The 15,301-nt window shown below is 45.3% G+C and overlaps 2 protein-coding genes across 3 annotated transcripts in view; one reads left to right on the plus strand and one right to left on the minus strand.

The window, feature by feature from the left end:
• UBE2O (ubiquitin conjugating enzyme E2 O) overlaps window positions 1-4,145 on the plus strand; it is a 106,314-nt gene extending 102,169 nt beyond the window's left edge. For both annotated transcript variants that reach the window (XM_077327688.1, XM_077327689.1), the window contains one exon: window positions 587-4,145. In XM_077327688.1, the coding sequence (XP_077183803.1) occupies window positions 587-1,341 (755 nt within the window). In that variant the 3' untranslated portion in view covers window positions 1,342-4,145. The remainder of the gene's footprint in view (window positions 1-586) is intronic.
• Window positions 4,146-8,249: 4,104 nt separating this feature from the next.
• Window positions 8,250-15,301, minus strand: part of SPHK1 (sphingosine kinase 1) — a 69,088-nt gene continuing 62,036 nt past the window's right edge. The window contains exon 6 of the mRNA XM_077327694.1: window positions 8,250-10,047. Within this exon, the coding sequence (XP_077183809.1) occupies window positions 9,255-10,047 (793 nt within the window). The 3' untranslated portion in view covers window positions 8,250-9,254. The remainder of the gene's footprint in view (window positions 10,048-15,301) is intronic.

Genomic DNA, 15,301 nt, shown 5'->3' on the forward strand with positions numbered 1-15,301 from the left:
ACTATGACTGGAGGCACTCCTGCCCCTACGCCTACTGCTTCACGACCTGAAGGGAAAACCACAGCCACCTCCAGAAAGCTGCTTCAAATAACTCCTTGAAGTGACTGCTTAAAATCCCACATTGGTGCTCATTTTGGGCCACATGTATTTCTTACCTCTCTGCACAACAATCTCCCTGCAAATGGAGCTACTCATATGGAAATGCTCCAGCTTGCCACTTGAAAAAGCAGGTGCCCAACCTGCAGTTACAGGCTGTAAGTTCAAACAGGCACTGTTCCTTGTACATCATGAGGAGCATCATGTTCAGAGGACACCAGAAAGCACTGAGCTGCTTGAAACAAAACGTGAAGTGAAACCTGAATTTGTGTGCAAGTTCACCAAGCGTAAACCACACACATTTCTCTTGTTGAAACACAGGCGTTTGTGCATGTGTGAATAGCCTCTCACTCCAGGGATTTCTTTCTTTTTTTTTGGGGGGGGGGTCTTCAGAAGGCAGATCTGAGCAGGATATGTGCATTTTTCCATTCATTCACAATGCTCTAAATGTCTTGTTCTCCCCACTCTCCCTCTCATTGTTTTCCAACAGGGCTTATCCTAGTTAATGAGCCTTATTACAACGAGGCTGGCTTTGACAGTGACCGGGGCTTGCAAGAGGGCTATGAGAACAGCCGTTGCTACAACGAAATGGCCCTGATCCGTGTGGTGCAGTCTATGATGCAGATGCTGCGCAAGCCAGTGGAAGTCTTTGAGCAAGAGATCTATGAGCACTTCTGCTGCAATGGCTGGCGCTTGATCCACCGTATTGAGTCCTGGGTGGAAACCAATGAGCTTGTTGAGAGAAGCCATGACCAAGCTAGTCTGGGGGATTCCTGTTTTGTGCATTCAACATGCAGCACTTTGGCTGAGAGCCCTGTAGACAGCATGGGGCCACTGGGCGAGCAAGAGGAGGTAGGGGCAGCTGCAGCAGTTGACCCATTGCCTGAAGGCAGAGAGGAGCTGGAAGACTCTGGTTGTGGAACGTCAACCCTCACCTCTGGTGACATCCATCAGTATTCGGACTCGGAGAGCATGGGTCAGGCCAGAGCAGCACACTTTGCCAGAGACCTAACGGATGAGAGTAAAGCCACTCAGGACTCTGCTTCTCAGCAGCCTAGTGTGAAACCAAAGAAAAGGAGAAAGAGCTACAGGAGCTTCCTCCCTGAAAGGAGTGGCTACCCCGACATTGGGTTTCCCCTATTCCCACTCTCCAAGGGGTTTGTCAAGAGCATCCGTGGTGTCTTGCAGCAGTACCGGGCTGCTTTAGTAGAGGCCAACATCCTAGAGTGGACAGAAGACAAATAAAACATCAGGGGATAGGGGACAGACAGACAGACGCACAGAAAAGAAGGGAAGCAGGGAGGAGGAAACTAGCAACACTTGTCAACAATAAATAGACTGTGTCATACTGCACCCATTCCTCCTTGGCCTGGTTTGTTATAGAGAAAGCAGAAGGTCCCATAACTCATCTTAGGCTGGTTCTTCCCTTCCACATTCCAGATGCACAGGATGGTTGAGCATCTCTGCATGCGTGCACACACCTGCCATTGTTCTCTTTTTGCATTTGATCCTAGGAGACTAGGAGCTGAGGTGCTTCTATTCCAGACCTTATGCAAACCTGGAATTGGGATCCTCTCAGTTTCTGCTTGTATGAAGTAACTCCCTTTTCTTCACTTGATCCTCTGGAGCACTTGCTGTGTGTGAAGGATGAAGATGCTTGTTTTACTTTCAGGGAGGAAAATGTAATGCTCTACTCATTCCTCTACCTTCTTACCCAAGTGTACTAAAAGCAGGGGGGAGGGGGCTGTTGGTTGCTCTCAATGCACCACATTTTAATGTGCCCTTTCCTGATCTGTTCTCACCAGACTACTCTGTTAGCGAAATGGATCATTTCTTCAGAGAACACTGGAAGATGGTGTTAGGCTTGGACTCCTCCATGAGAGCATTTAAGTGATGGATATAATCTGTTCCTTTTTCCTGACTGTCTAGTCCACTGGTAGGCCATTTTGAGGCAGAACCTTAAGTGCTATACAAGGTGTACTTGATTTGGTCAGCCCTTGGAAACTTTAGTTTCTGAGAATCACCTGCTGTCTGTCTCACGTATACAGTTTCTTCTGGACAGAATAGTTATTTCCACTTTGCCTTGAAGGGGAATAGTGTATATAGTATAGCCTGCTATTCTCCTGGATACATGAACAAATGGCTATCCACCGAACCATGTGCACCAAGGTACCTCAGGATGGCGCTGGAACAATTGCACGGTGTAATCCACATCTTTTTCAATTTCTGCTTTCACTAATGGGTTTGCCAAGTAGGTTCTGACTTCATGTCTTCACAGATTCATATCAGCTTTACAGCCACAAGCCTATGCTCTGGTAGATAGTGGGTCACCCTAGTCCAACAGCCTTCATTGTTCACCACTGTTAATTCCTTTCCCCTCTTTCTAGATAGCAGCATCTCTGATATGACACGGTACCGTGTATTAGAAGCCCTAGCCTTGTACTTGATCTTAATCACAGCTGGTGGTACATTCACATTCTCACTTTCTGTTTTCCATTCCGTGTTCCTGCACTGTTGCATGGCATCAGTTTGCCCACATACTTCCATTCTCTGATGCTGACCTAATGCCCCTCTTTTGCCCTTCCAGTACATGGATCTAGTTTGAGACACCAGGAAGGGATGGTACATGACTTGTGTTACTCAGATATTGCGCATCATAGTGCTACAGATTAAGATGGGCTTTATTCTTTGATTGGGAGGCTACAGCACATATGTTTTTGTGGCCAGGCCAATCATTAGTCTCATGGGGTGACATGCTAGTGAAGAGTAGCAGAACAAAGTTGGGCAAGCTACATATTAGGTGTAGTTCCACTGCACAGCAAGGCTTTTCCCCTCACCTAATATAGCTGCTGAGGCTGGTATTTCAAGGGGAAGGAAAGGAGGGACGTTAATCTAACCTTTCTTCCCAACATAGGTGAAAATAACTTGGGGGGGGGGGAGCAGTATAAGCACGCATATTTTCCCCTCACAATGGTGGAGGTGGTGTCTATTCTGCAGGGAAAATAAAATTTAATCCCTTCTTTCTTTTAGAAATAGCAGCCCTAGTGCCTACAATTTGGAAAAGGGGGAAAGGGTTTATTTTTTGAAAGCAGACAGCTAAGGGCCTGTTCTCCGGTCATACTTTTAAAAAAATCAAACGGTCTTAGACCGGAGCCTCTGTTCATATAAATTCCCACAGTCTTCTTGCTGTTGGGAATTTGGATCCTCATCTCCCTAGGAGGTGAGTGGACCACATCATTCAGGCATGTCAGAGACCCAAACATCCCCAAATGTCAGTCCCACAGCTGCCCACTTGAGCTTGACCAGAGGCCGCCCTCCTTGTTTGGAGCAAGTTTAGCAAGGTGGGAATGGCCAGAGAACTGTAGAGCTGTTTGTGCTACTCCCCACTGCAGAGAGCTGAGCTAGAGGACTCCCTTTTCTGAAGGGCAAGGGAGAGCTTCGTCTGGAACCCTGGGAAGAGGCTGCTTTCTCTAGCCTCCTCAGGAGCTGCTGCCACCTTTTGCGTTGGTCAAGCACTGTCCCTTTGTCCTTGCTGTCAGCCCCTACCAGAGGCATGCACAGAAGTTTACAAGTTTTTTTTCTATAAGCTTTTGGATAATGTGAAGCTCTAGATTATGCAGTTGCTATTGAGCACACTGCAGCTATGTAACTTTTTTTGGTGTATATGTAATAAAGAGTGAAGAGAATTTCCAAGAGAGAAATGCTTAAATACACACAAAAGCCAAAGCATGAGGCATATTGTTAGTCTTGAGATGGGCTACATGATTGTGATGTATAAATTAAAAGCCTCTATTTGTTAAATGCTGGGGAGGTACAGGGGGGAAAGAAATATTACACACACAAAATCAATTTCTAGCCTTGATTCTGTACAGTATTTAAAACCGATGGAACTGGCTATTGGGCAATGCTTAGAGGTGTGTTAATTTTGCAGCTGTGAATGCTTGGTTGCTTACAATATCTGTATAAAGTAATTTGTGACCTTTTTTTAACTTGCAAACTTTGTTTGGCTTATCAAGAAGTAGTAATAAAGGAGAGAAAGCGGCTTGCAATTATGTTTTCTTGCTGTTGATAAACTTGGTGGTCTCTGTGGCCTCTTCTTCCAGCAGCCCTTATGGGATTTGTGCATTATCCAAGAGGGGTGGAGGGAGGCTAAAGGGGGACCTCTGCCATGTGTGAGCAGCTGCTAGTTTGGTGTAGATTTGGGCAACTGAGGCCCAGTAGCTCCATTATTTCTTATTTTCCCTAAAACCATATTTTTAAAACCTTGTTAGGTTGTGTAAGAAAAGATGCCAGATTTTCTTCTCTGTTACTTTATTGAACTTGAATACATAGGCCTCAACTGTAGAAGCTTACCTCTCCTGTTAATGATATATTTCCAAACAGTTATGTAGTGAAAACCATCCCCATACCCTCTTGCTAGGAGTTGCCTAAGGCCTGATCAGAAGAAGAATTGGTTTTTATATCCCGCTCCTTAACTACCTGGAAGAGTCTCAAAGCAGCTTGCCATCACCTGCCCATCCTCACCCCCCAAGTCACCCTGTGAGGTAGGTGAAGCTCTGAGGGAACTGTGACTAGCCCAAGTTCATCCAGCTGGTTGCATCTGGAGGAGTGGGGAATGCACCCCAGTTCTCCAGATCAGAGGCTGCCACTCTAAACCACGACCCCAAGCTGAATCAGGGTGTTCTGAATGTCCATCTGTGCCAGGGCCATGATTATGACAGATAATTGGAACTTTTTCATAGCTTCCCTTTCTGAAAATAGCTGGCATCACACCTCTTGTGAAGCAAAGCAACTAGAATCTACTTGGCGGCTTCATGGGAAGGATGGATAATGAGACTTAATAGGATCCAGGGAAATCCTTAAGTCTAGCTTGGAGGCATTTCTTTCAAGAATTTAAATTTAGCCTATTTTCTTCCTCGGGAGCCAATCATGACTCCAGATTAGGATATCTGTGTTGGATCTGAACAAAAAAGCTTTTAAAAGTGGCAAGTTCAAAATTAGGTTTGATGGCAGAAAAATGTCTGATTCTAACTGAATGAATCATGAGCTTAAAACTGATGTCTGGGATAGATTTTAGAGAGTGAGGTTGTCTGGGTTTCTGTTGTCTTGCAGAGCTAACGCACAGGAGACAGACCGAGCCCTGGCTGCCCACTGCTGACGAAACAGCAGCCAGAAGCCACAGCCTCCAAGCTGACTCACTCAAAGAGGGCAGATCCAATTTCTCTGAACAGGAAGAGATCACAGCTCTAGCAGCAGGGAAATCATTATGGCAAACAGTGGTTCATGGCCTCCTGGAAGCCCTATCCAAGCCCTGCAATGGGTCGGGTGGAGGGGACAGCCTGCTCAGGGCTGGTCTTCATTGCTGGCTAGTAGCTGCCCTGTCCCTGAATCCATATGCTGAGTCCGCTGAGAGAAAACCACCATTTTTAGAGCTACTTGGAGTAGCCCTACAAAATCAGAGTCCAGTGGCACCTTTAAGACCAACAGAGATTTATTCCAGGCATGAGCTTTCAAGTGCAAGCACTCTTCCTCAGACTGTGAACTTCCATCATGACAGTGGGAATATAAAGCAAAAATTAATTCTGTTAAAGTAGCCCTGCTGTGGCAGCTGAAGGAAAAGTGCTCTGGCCTTGTTTGAATCACCAAGTCTTAGTGCCTGGTCCTTATAATTTACTCAATTTTTATAAATGTGAAGCTGGATAGTCTTCAGTAGTCTGCTCCCCTGTCTGTATATTGCAGCATGGTTTCCCTGCTCTTCAGTATGCTGGGGTACGGTTTTCATCTATGTGGAAGGACAGGAGCAAATTTTCAGCTGGCATCAACCGCATCCCTTTATGCTTGTCCTGAAACCTGTCCCTCTTTTTTTTTTCTTGCTGGCATAGATTGATTAGAGACTAGTGTTGAGTACTTAAAAATTGATGGGAAATTTTTTTTTAATTCAAATGAATCAAACTTGTTAGGCTTTGTTTCATTCATTTCCTCATTCCGGCAGACCGTGGCTGCCAGAAAGAGGTTGAGAAAAGAATGAAGAGAATAAAGCCGACAGGAAAGATTCCAATCATCAGTGAAGGAGGTTTTGCAATGAAAGAAACATCCTGCTAGATCTGACTCACAGTTAGCATTTCTGTCAATCATATTGTTCATTTAGTCATTTAGAAGAGAGCCCTTTGCAGTGGTTGAGAGCGGCAGCTTCTAATCTGGCGAGTCAGGTTTGACTCCGTGCTGCTGCAGCTGCAGCCAGATGGGTGACCCTGGGTTTGTCTCAGCCCTGATAGTGCTATTCTCCCCAAGCAGTCCTGTCAGAGCTCTCTCAGCCTCATCTACCTCACAGGGTATCTGTTGTGGGGAGAGGAAGGGAAGACAATTGTAAGGCGCCTTGAGACTCCTTTAGGCAGTAAAAAGCAGGGTATAAAAACCAACACTTCTTGATTCTCTGTAAGCAATATGTTTGTTTTATTCTGTTCTGTCATGCTTTGCAATTGGTCATGAGTTCCTTTAAGTGCTGCCCTCTTCTGGAGAATTGCAGGTGATGCCTGGGAGTTCAGTTTGGAGAGGGGCAGGAAGGATTGTGATACCATAGAGCAGGGGTAGTCAAATTGCGGCCCTCCAGATGTCCATGGACTACAATTCCCAGAAGCCCCTGCCAGCATTCGCTGGCAGGGGCTCCTGGGAATTGTAGTCTATGGACATCTGGAGGGCCACAGTTTTGACTACCCCTGCCATAGAGTATCAAAGCTGCCATTTTTTTCTAATGGAAGTGGTCTGTCGGGGCTATTTGTAAATTTGTTAGAACTCCCAATCCCATCTGGATGGTGCTGACTAATTGCCCTTCAGTGATTAGTACTGGTTTAAACTCCCTCAGAATTTGCCTGGAGCAGGGCCTTTGCAGTGGCCACCCCAACAGTGGGCAGAATACTACCCCATGTGTACTTTGGTTCCTTTGTTCTCATTCAGGGGAGGGGGGGGCAAGTGGACACCATCCTTTTCCGCTATGCTTTTGAAGTTTAATTTTGCAGGCCAACTTGTATTTTAGAATACACAGGTATCTTACTGTTTTATTAGGATTAATAATTTTGTGGCTTTCATTAGTCTGCAAACTCCTTTGAAAACTTCTGAAAACTTTTAAACAAAGACAGTTACAAATAAAACAAACAAATTAAGCGCAATGACAGTTCTAATCAGTAGGAGCAGTTAGAACTGGAAGCCGCTCAAATCTAACAAACCAGTTTGCAGTAAATTTGCCTAAATTCCATGTGCCACCGCAAGCATATTCTCTGGAGATATGGCATGGAAATGTTCTAAATAAATACGTTCCTTAGAATCAAGGAACAGTACTTTTAATCTGAAAAAGGTGTTGTCCAATAGTCTACCTTTGTGGGTAAGAGCACTAAGAATTACAAATTGCCAACCTGTTTTCCTATGTATGAAACAATCGTCATTATAGCTATATATCAGCCCCAATAACTTTATGCTATTATTCTGTTTGTCTTCTGGAGTCTCTAAAGTCAGGCTTTGTTTACTCATGTTATTAGATACAGCTGGATAACTTATCTTCACACAGAATAAAGTTTGTGTTGTGTGGCGCTTTTAAGACAAACAAAGCATTATTTGAGATCCATGCACACTTCCAGCACACGCTTTTGTGTCCATGCACACTTCCAGTGTACCATACACCTGAAGAGGTGTGTATGCACACAAAAGCTTAGACCTTAAATAAAGTTTTGTTGGTCTTAAAGGTGTCTCTCAATGCAAACTTTGTTCTGCTGCTTCAGGCCAATAGAGTTACCCACCTGAACTTATCTTCACGCAGACACCCCCGACCCAACATTACTGTGAATGGGGCAGTATCACGAGAAACGTATGGATCCTTGCTTGGCAGGCATGAATTCTAGCAGGGTAGGATTGGGTGGTAGGTTGAAACTGGCTGTTAAAGCAACTATTAATTTCCCCCCCAAAAAAGCAAACCTCTGTGAAGTTTACCTTTAGACTGATGGATCTGAACATCTTGGATTCCGTTTATCTCAAAGACCCTCAGCTCAATAAGCTTCAGCTGACAAGAAACTATGAGCATTAGCATAAGGCTGCTTTTGCACCACCTCCACATTATGTGTATTTACCAAACAATGAAAATAAATTATTGCCATTTCTTTGGGGGGGGGGGGAGTGGTTCTGTTGGCTGGCTGTCACCTGATTACCATCTTTCCTTGTATCTGCCAGATGGTATACATACGGTCCATACTGCCACACCAAAGGAGCCCCTATATAGGCTCCAGCTTGGAAGTATAAAGCAAATAGAGGTGTTAATGGTCTGCTGAATTGATGCCCCTTGCTACAGAAATCAAAATCCTAATAAGATTAACACTTCACTTGCTAATACTTCTGTAGAAAATCAGAAGGTTCAATCTTTTTTAATGAGGAAGTATATGCAATTGAAGGTGAGAAGTATCCACCTCTTAGGGATTATTCTCTTCCTATCATCAACTAAAATGTATGAAGTGTAAGCTCGCTGGTTGTAAGGAGAGGGTTTTGACACTTCTTAGAAATGACACCAAACTTAATTTCCGAATAGAGCTGGTTATTTGGGGGAGGTGGGTAGATCTTTATTTCATCTCTGTAAGAATATAATCTGCTATTACAAACAACTTTGTTTCTTTGTAAAAAAGCACACTCTTCTTTACAAAAGGGCTTAAAAGTTGTCATTGATTTCAGCCAAAGGCTCACTAGGTGGGGATGATCTCATGTCCCCCATGTTAGCCACTAGGCATCCACTAGGCTTTGGTCTCAGAAGGAAGAGTAACTCATGGTTGCTGAAAAGTTGCCTTTGGTTTCATGGAGAGATCTGGGGTGTTTCACCTCTTTACTAAGAGAGGAGGAAGACTATGAAACAGCCTTTTCTCTCCTTTTGCGACAGAGAGAGGCTATTCTAGTACCAGGAGGAATACCCTTTTAATATTGCAATTACATACTCTGTGGGCCCAGTTTCCCCTGAGAATTATCCCTTGAGAACAGAGCTGGTGCCGTCTTGATAGAGGCAGCACTTAAGGCAACTTGCTACAGGCACTGGTTCATGAAATTAAACGCACAAATGCACCCCAGCTATGCTGTACAGCCTTTTGCTGCTGGCACAGATGTTGCTTCTTAGAAGTCCCCCAAAACACTCAGGAGCCACTGATGATACGGCAAAACTGTCTGTGAATTTGACCCTGCACTGGCTCACAAGCCAGCACTTCACCATCCACCGTCATGTGACCCTTAAGCATGGAGGGTTCAAGCCGGAAGGCTTTCACAGGCACATAATGGAGATACGGGCTGTTGAGAGTCAAATGGGTCCCTTTTTCCAAGGCCATAAAGAATTTGATTATTGCCATCCTGGAAACCCCAGCGGTCATGTAGAAGACGTGGATGGCATCATTGTGCAGCTTGGCTGAGGGAGCCAGAATAAGGTCTGTTCCTAGGTGGGACTGGTAGATGCAGACAATGGAGACAAACTCCTCCTCAGGCACTGCGATCCAGTCTTTGGGGACTGGCTGGTCAAAGGGTACCAGTAAAGAATCCTCAAGCACAGAGCCCTGCTGAGGGCGGGGGGGCACTGGCTGCCCATTGCAGAAGGAGGTTGGGTGGGCATGCTGTCCTGGAAGGCTGCTATTCTCCCCTTGGGAGGATAGGGCGCTTGGCTCTTCGGCAGGCAGGTAAGAGAGACGGCCCTTGTAGACGTGGAGCGTGGTCAGGTGCTGCAGTGTGCCCAGAGTAAAGCGGGCGCTGCCTAGTTTGCGGTATCTCTCGCTGGTGATGTCGACGTCAGAGACAAAACCCCAGCTAAAGCTCAGGAAGGAGAACAGACGTCTGCCTGAGGCGGTATGGAGGGACACGAGGTCCAGGGGAGCGTGCAGGCCTTTGCATAGGAAGAAAGTGCAGCTTATCAGCAGCTCTTCTTTTAGTAGGCAGCTCTTGCTGTGGGAGAAGAAAGAAAAGGCACTGAAGAACAGCTTACACCAGGTGCCAAGGTTGGCAGCAAAACATACCATATTAAGCAAGCAGTTAGTTCATATATCCCACCTTCATGTCACAAGTCAAATTCACACCATAACTTTTCAGCAGGCTCCTGTCACAGAACTGCTTTCCTTGGGGTATCTTCTACTTTGCATTAGCAATACGTAAGGGACACGAGTCCCACAGGTATTTCCTATGCCAGCCCTATCCCTCTGTCGGGGTTGCTGAAATTCAAACAACCCCATGACCCAAGAAATGCAGAGTTAGCATTTCCACCCTACTTTGCTGGGATGCAGTGGTGCTTCAGCATCCAGCCCATCACAACACAAAGGTCATCTATAAACCGAGCCCTCACTGCACGAGAAGAGCTCCCTAAAGGATGCCTTTCATCTCCACGCACCACCCCCCACAAACCAAAGCTTTAACTAGTGCACATTAGATAGTGCTGAGTGGAGAAGATTGAACACTTAAATATCTGCAGCTGATCCTGTCCAGTTCCTTGTAGCAACAGATGGGAGAAGGGACAGCTTCACATCACTGTTGTCGAATCTGATTTACTAAAACAAGAAAGGTTGGCCAGAAAAACCAAGAACTGACAGTGGGGTGTGTGTGTAATAAATGGGGGTTTGGGAGCACACACAGCTGCACCTTCTTGAATGAGATGTCTTTGATCAACCCCTCAGCCAGAGGCAAGGGCAAACACAGATCAAGTTTAGGAAACCAGCAAGCCAAGTGGGGAATAAAACAAACATAGTTTTGTGGCTATTACTTTAACACCATGACCTCAGAAGGGGGCTGCCGGACAGCCTCTTGCCTTCAGGCTGAGTGGTTCAAGGAGGCACCTTGTCACATGGGTTGCTCCCAGCCATGGAAGACAAAAATGGCCATGCTTGCAGGCAGCAGCGGACTCACTGGCATCTCACTATTAATGCAGGGAGAAGTGGGTAGGATTTAGGCACAAATATTACTCCTGCTTAGCATATTTTCACCACATGGCTATGCTAGAGCAAACAACAGCTATGAAGCAGGATACTTTGGAACAAACTAGATGGGAGAGCTATGAATGGATTTCACACTTATTGTTATTGGATTGGGAAAGAGGGGTGCTTTTTGAAAACAGCCACATGGAACCCTCCTTCAGATCAGGTTACTCTCCCATATGCAAATCACAGTTCCCTTTTCAAACTTGACCTTTCCTCTTCTCCTGCACATGATTAGGCGGGGAAGGGGCACAGAAATCTTCTCTTTGCCATCATATTTCCCTTCCAGAACTAACTTCAGAATGGAGGAAGGCAGTGTTGACAAAAACACAACAGAAGGGTTAAACTGCCCCCTAAATCCTCCTGTACCATGGTTCCAATTCAAACTGGGGCTTCCCCCATTTAAAAAAAAATACTGCAGAATCTCTTCTCAGATCTCCCAATATCACTAGTTCAGCCCCTTCTTAAGGGTTCAAATATCCACCATTCCACATGAACCTGGACTTGATTGGTACTTTGTCACAAGCTCTGTGCAGTCATACACCTGGGCAGACCATATGGAGGACTGTCCAGAAGATCACCCTTAAGAAGTAACCAGACAGGACCTGCTGCTGATTTATAGAGGAAAAGAAAGCTGGGCTCCCAGAAAAGTATTTCATTAGCAGAGGCACCACTGGTGCCTTCATACAAATTAAGTTGTCTTAAAAGAGCTTTGACAGGCACTGCAAGACAGGTGAAGGGATAAGCAAACTCCAGTGCTTCATGGCTAGAGGGAAAGACAGATTCTGTGGGCTCAGGTATCTGTGAAAACAATGCCTACTGAACTAGGAGTTTTCCCCTCTAATCTCACCTGATGGGAGGATGATAGGCAGAAAGCCCCCTCCCCTGCCAGCCTGGTGGGACAGCTCCACAACCATTTGCCTCATTCCTCCCAAAAATATCTCCTGCAGTAGCTGTTCCAAATGTTCATTATGCAATGTATAGCATTAGGAAAGCATTCATATCCATGTTTGTTTTTTCCTCCCTCCTCTTCCCACCCCATTCTTTTAACTTCTGTATTATGTCTATCAAGCCAAACTACACATTATATGTAGTCTTGTGATTGGGTAACAGGTGGCTTTGGTCAACTCTAGCAACAGAGACAGCAATTCTAAGGAACCTGGAGCCAGGCTTCTTTATTCCTGCCCTTCATGATGTCCCCTTGCCCCAAAATTTGCCCACTTTGCTTTTTCTCCTGCTGGGGAAAACATATTTCCTGCATTCTGCAGAGGGTTGGACTAGATGACCCTAGAGGTACCTTCCAACTCTATGATTCTCTATGGGTACTATATGTCCATGTCCTCCAAGCATGGTAAAAGCAGGTTGGCAGGGATTCGGGGGGGGGGGGTGAGTTGCCAGAGACAGTATGAAGAAGGGCTTCCCCCTTTGCCAGTCTTCCAAATCAAACTGTAATCTCAGGAATAGTATTGGATAAATATAATGGCAAACCTGTTTAAAAGTCATGGAACCTAATGTGATATTTTCTTCTGCACTTAAATTCTAAAAATTGTACACCGTTTTGAGCAACTTATTGGAAAGGCTTCAGCAACCAATATATGAGGCACATAACGGCAAAAATAAGCCCAGGCAGGTCTTGTAATTACTTGGAGGTAAGAGAGAACCACACAGGGGCACTTCAATTCATTTCTTTTTCCAGAACCAGATTCCAGCATGGAAATTAGGGCCTTTCCTCCCCACTGTCATTTTCCCAACCTGAAATACTGCCTGGAATTGCTGTGTATCTCGCTAGGCAAACTTACAGGTACACATGTCTGTCTGGAAGTGTCAAGAGAGGGCAAACAGTGACTCCACAAGGTTCGTGTCAAGTTAAGAAACTGTTACAGGAGAGGAAGGCTTTACCCCTCCTCCACATTCCCTCATGCCACAGTACTGACTAGAAGTTGTGAGGCCCTGCACATCTGTCATTTGAAAAACAGGGAGTCCCAGGTTACATCTGGTTCAGCCTAAATCCTGACGGGGACTGTTTCAATTGGCCAGCCAGGCCCTAGTTGGCCACTGGTTGATCTTTTGTGATTATTGCAGTATTAATAAAGTCTCTCCTGACACAGATAAGCAGCCCAGGCTAGCCCAATCCTGTCAGATCATGGAAGCTAAGCAGAGATGGCTTAGCATTTGGATGGGAGACCTCCAAGGAAGTCCACGGTTGCTACACAAAGGCAGGCAGTGGCAAACCACTTCCAGCCATATCTTGAAAACTCTTCCAGGTGGCCATAAGTTGGCTGTGACATGATAGCAAAAGAATAATAAAGTCCATAGTAACATGCTTATATATGCCACATTTCAGTGGCTACTGTGGAATCAAACTGACAGCCACAAAGCTATCTTTGCACTGCCTGTTGGAGACAACGGGTATGAGAAAATGCACTGGAGATGGTAGAACAAATTAGGATAACAGCTAAAGGGGAATGGAGGAGAGCAATAAGGAAAATGGTCCAGCTAATGGAAAGGATGGGCCAGCCTATGCCCAAGTGCTGGCCACTATGCAGAGTTCCAGAGGGATAACTTGTGGTAGTCAACTGCAGCTAAATAAAAGAGAAGGTTCAAGACACCATAAAGACTCACATAATTTATCTCCGTATGAGCTTGCATGAGTCAGAGCTCACTCATCCAGATACTACAGAAACGAAATCACTATGGAGATGCTTAAAGGGGAAATCGCAGTTTCCCTCCTAGTGCTCAGTTTGAGTGGACCTAGGCACAGCCTCGAGGCCATAATTCCCAGGTGCAGAAATGTGAGAATTAACAACTCCATTTGCCTGGGGTACACCAGGTGGTTGAGCCAGCTTGACAGGGAAAAGAAAGTAACCCATTAGTGACATCCTCCACCCATCTCATCTGCCCCCTTTCCAAAACAAAACCCAGGAGGAACAGACGATTAGTCACAGAGCAGATGGAAGAAGCAGCCAGCTGTGCAGAAGGCAAAGGCCAGGTCTGGGGAGTTGGGGGGTATAAATCCAGGGAGGGGATTGAAATGTGAGCCAAGGACCTGCAATTATGCTGCCTTTGTGAATGAACCTTCTCCCCTACTCCACCCCCATTCCAACAACAGTGCTAGAAGACACCAGCCACCATCATCTGTCAAGAGGGAATCCACCAGCCCATGGGACTGCCCTGCCACCAGTCTTCGTAGGGATCTACAAGGACAGACCATTTTCTTATTGCCCTGGAATATTCCTGCAGCCTCAACGAAACTAACCCATGAACTAAACCAGCACTCTGTCATTGTTCAATTATCTGGAACTGATCCATTGGTAGTTATAATGTCTACTACACTTGGCCCTGTCACAAAGCAAAATAAGCATGTGCTTAGGGCATCAAAGGAAAAGGGTACCACAGTTCTTCCTGCTAGTTATCTCACCATTAGCCTGATATTAGTCAGATCTTTTGTAATTATCCTTAACTGCCATGTTCAACTTGCTTTTTTTTTTGGTATAGTAAATGATTAAAGTTTAAAAGTTTGGTCCGAAGATGCCATCAGATATCACATCGTTTCCGTCTCATGGCATGGGAGTTTCACTTCCGTTAAGTGCAAACAGAGTGGCTGGGTCTGCCTAGCATGTAACTTGTCTGCTGATTTGTGTGACCCTTTATTATTTCTTTTACTTATTTTTCACAGAAACGAGCTAAGTTTTAGTGAACAAGATGTAAAACTTGACTTGACACCAGATCTACCACTCATAGATCATTTACAAGACGGGTAGTCCAAGGGTCACTTTTTAACCTTTCTGGAACTAAAAAGCACTACTGGTGAGGAGATGGCATGCCAGGTGCTGCTGTACTTACGCAAAGTGTGCAAACTACGTTTTTTCAAAGCGTAGGGGTCAGTCCTGCACCAACCTGTCTGGGAGTTATAAGGGGATGCAGCAAAAGATTTTAGAAGGAAACAAGTTTGTCGTATATGTGCCCCGTGCAGCCAAAGTGCTGTTGACTGCTGTCAAGGAGCAGTTTTTTCTCTACAGTGTGTTTACTCCATGCATATTTTTCCACCTCAACCAGCCGGAGGAAAATCCTTAAAGTTTGTCTCGGAAATGAAAGGGTGTTGAAATTCTTCTCTGATCCCAGATGGGGGCACACGTGATGGCAACAGCAGCATTTCTGAAGGCTTTCTGTAAGATTTTGGAAGCTTTAGGATGTCTAGTTGAAGACCAGTCACAAAAGGGAAACACTAGAAGAGA

Source organism: Paroedura picta, chromosome 3 (assembly GCF_049243985.1).
Source record: "Paroedura picta isolate Pp20150507F chromosome 3, Ppicta_v3.0, whole genome shotgun sequence".
NCBI lineage: Eukaryota > Metazoa > Chordata > Lepidosauria > Squamata > Gekkonidae > Paroedura > Paroedura picta.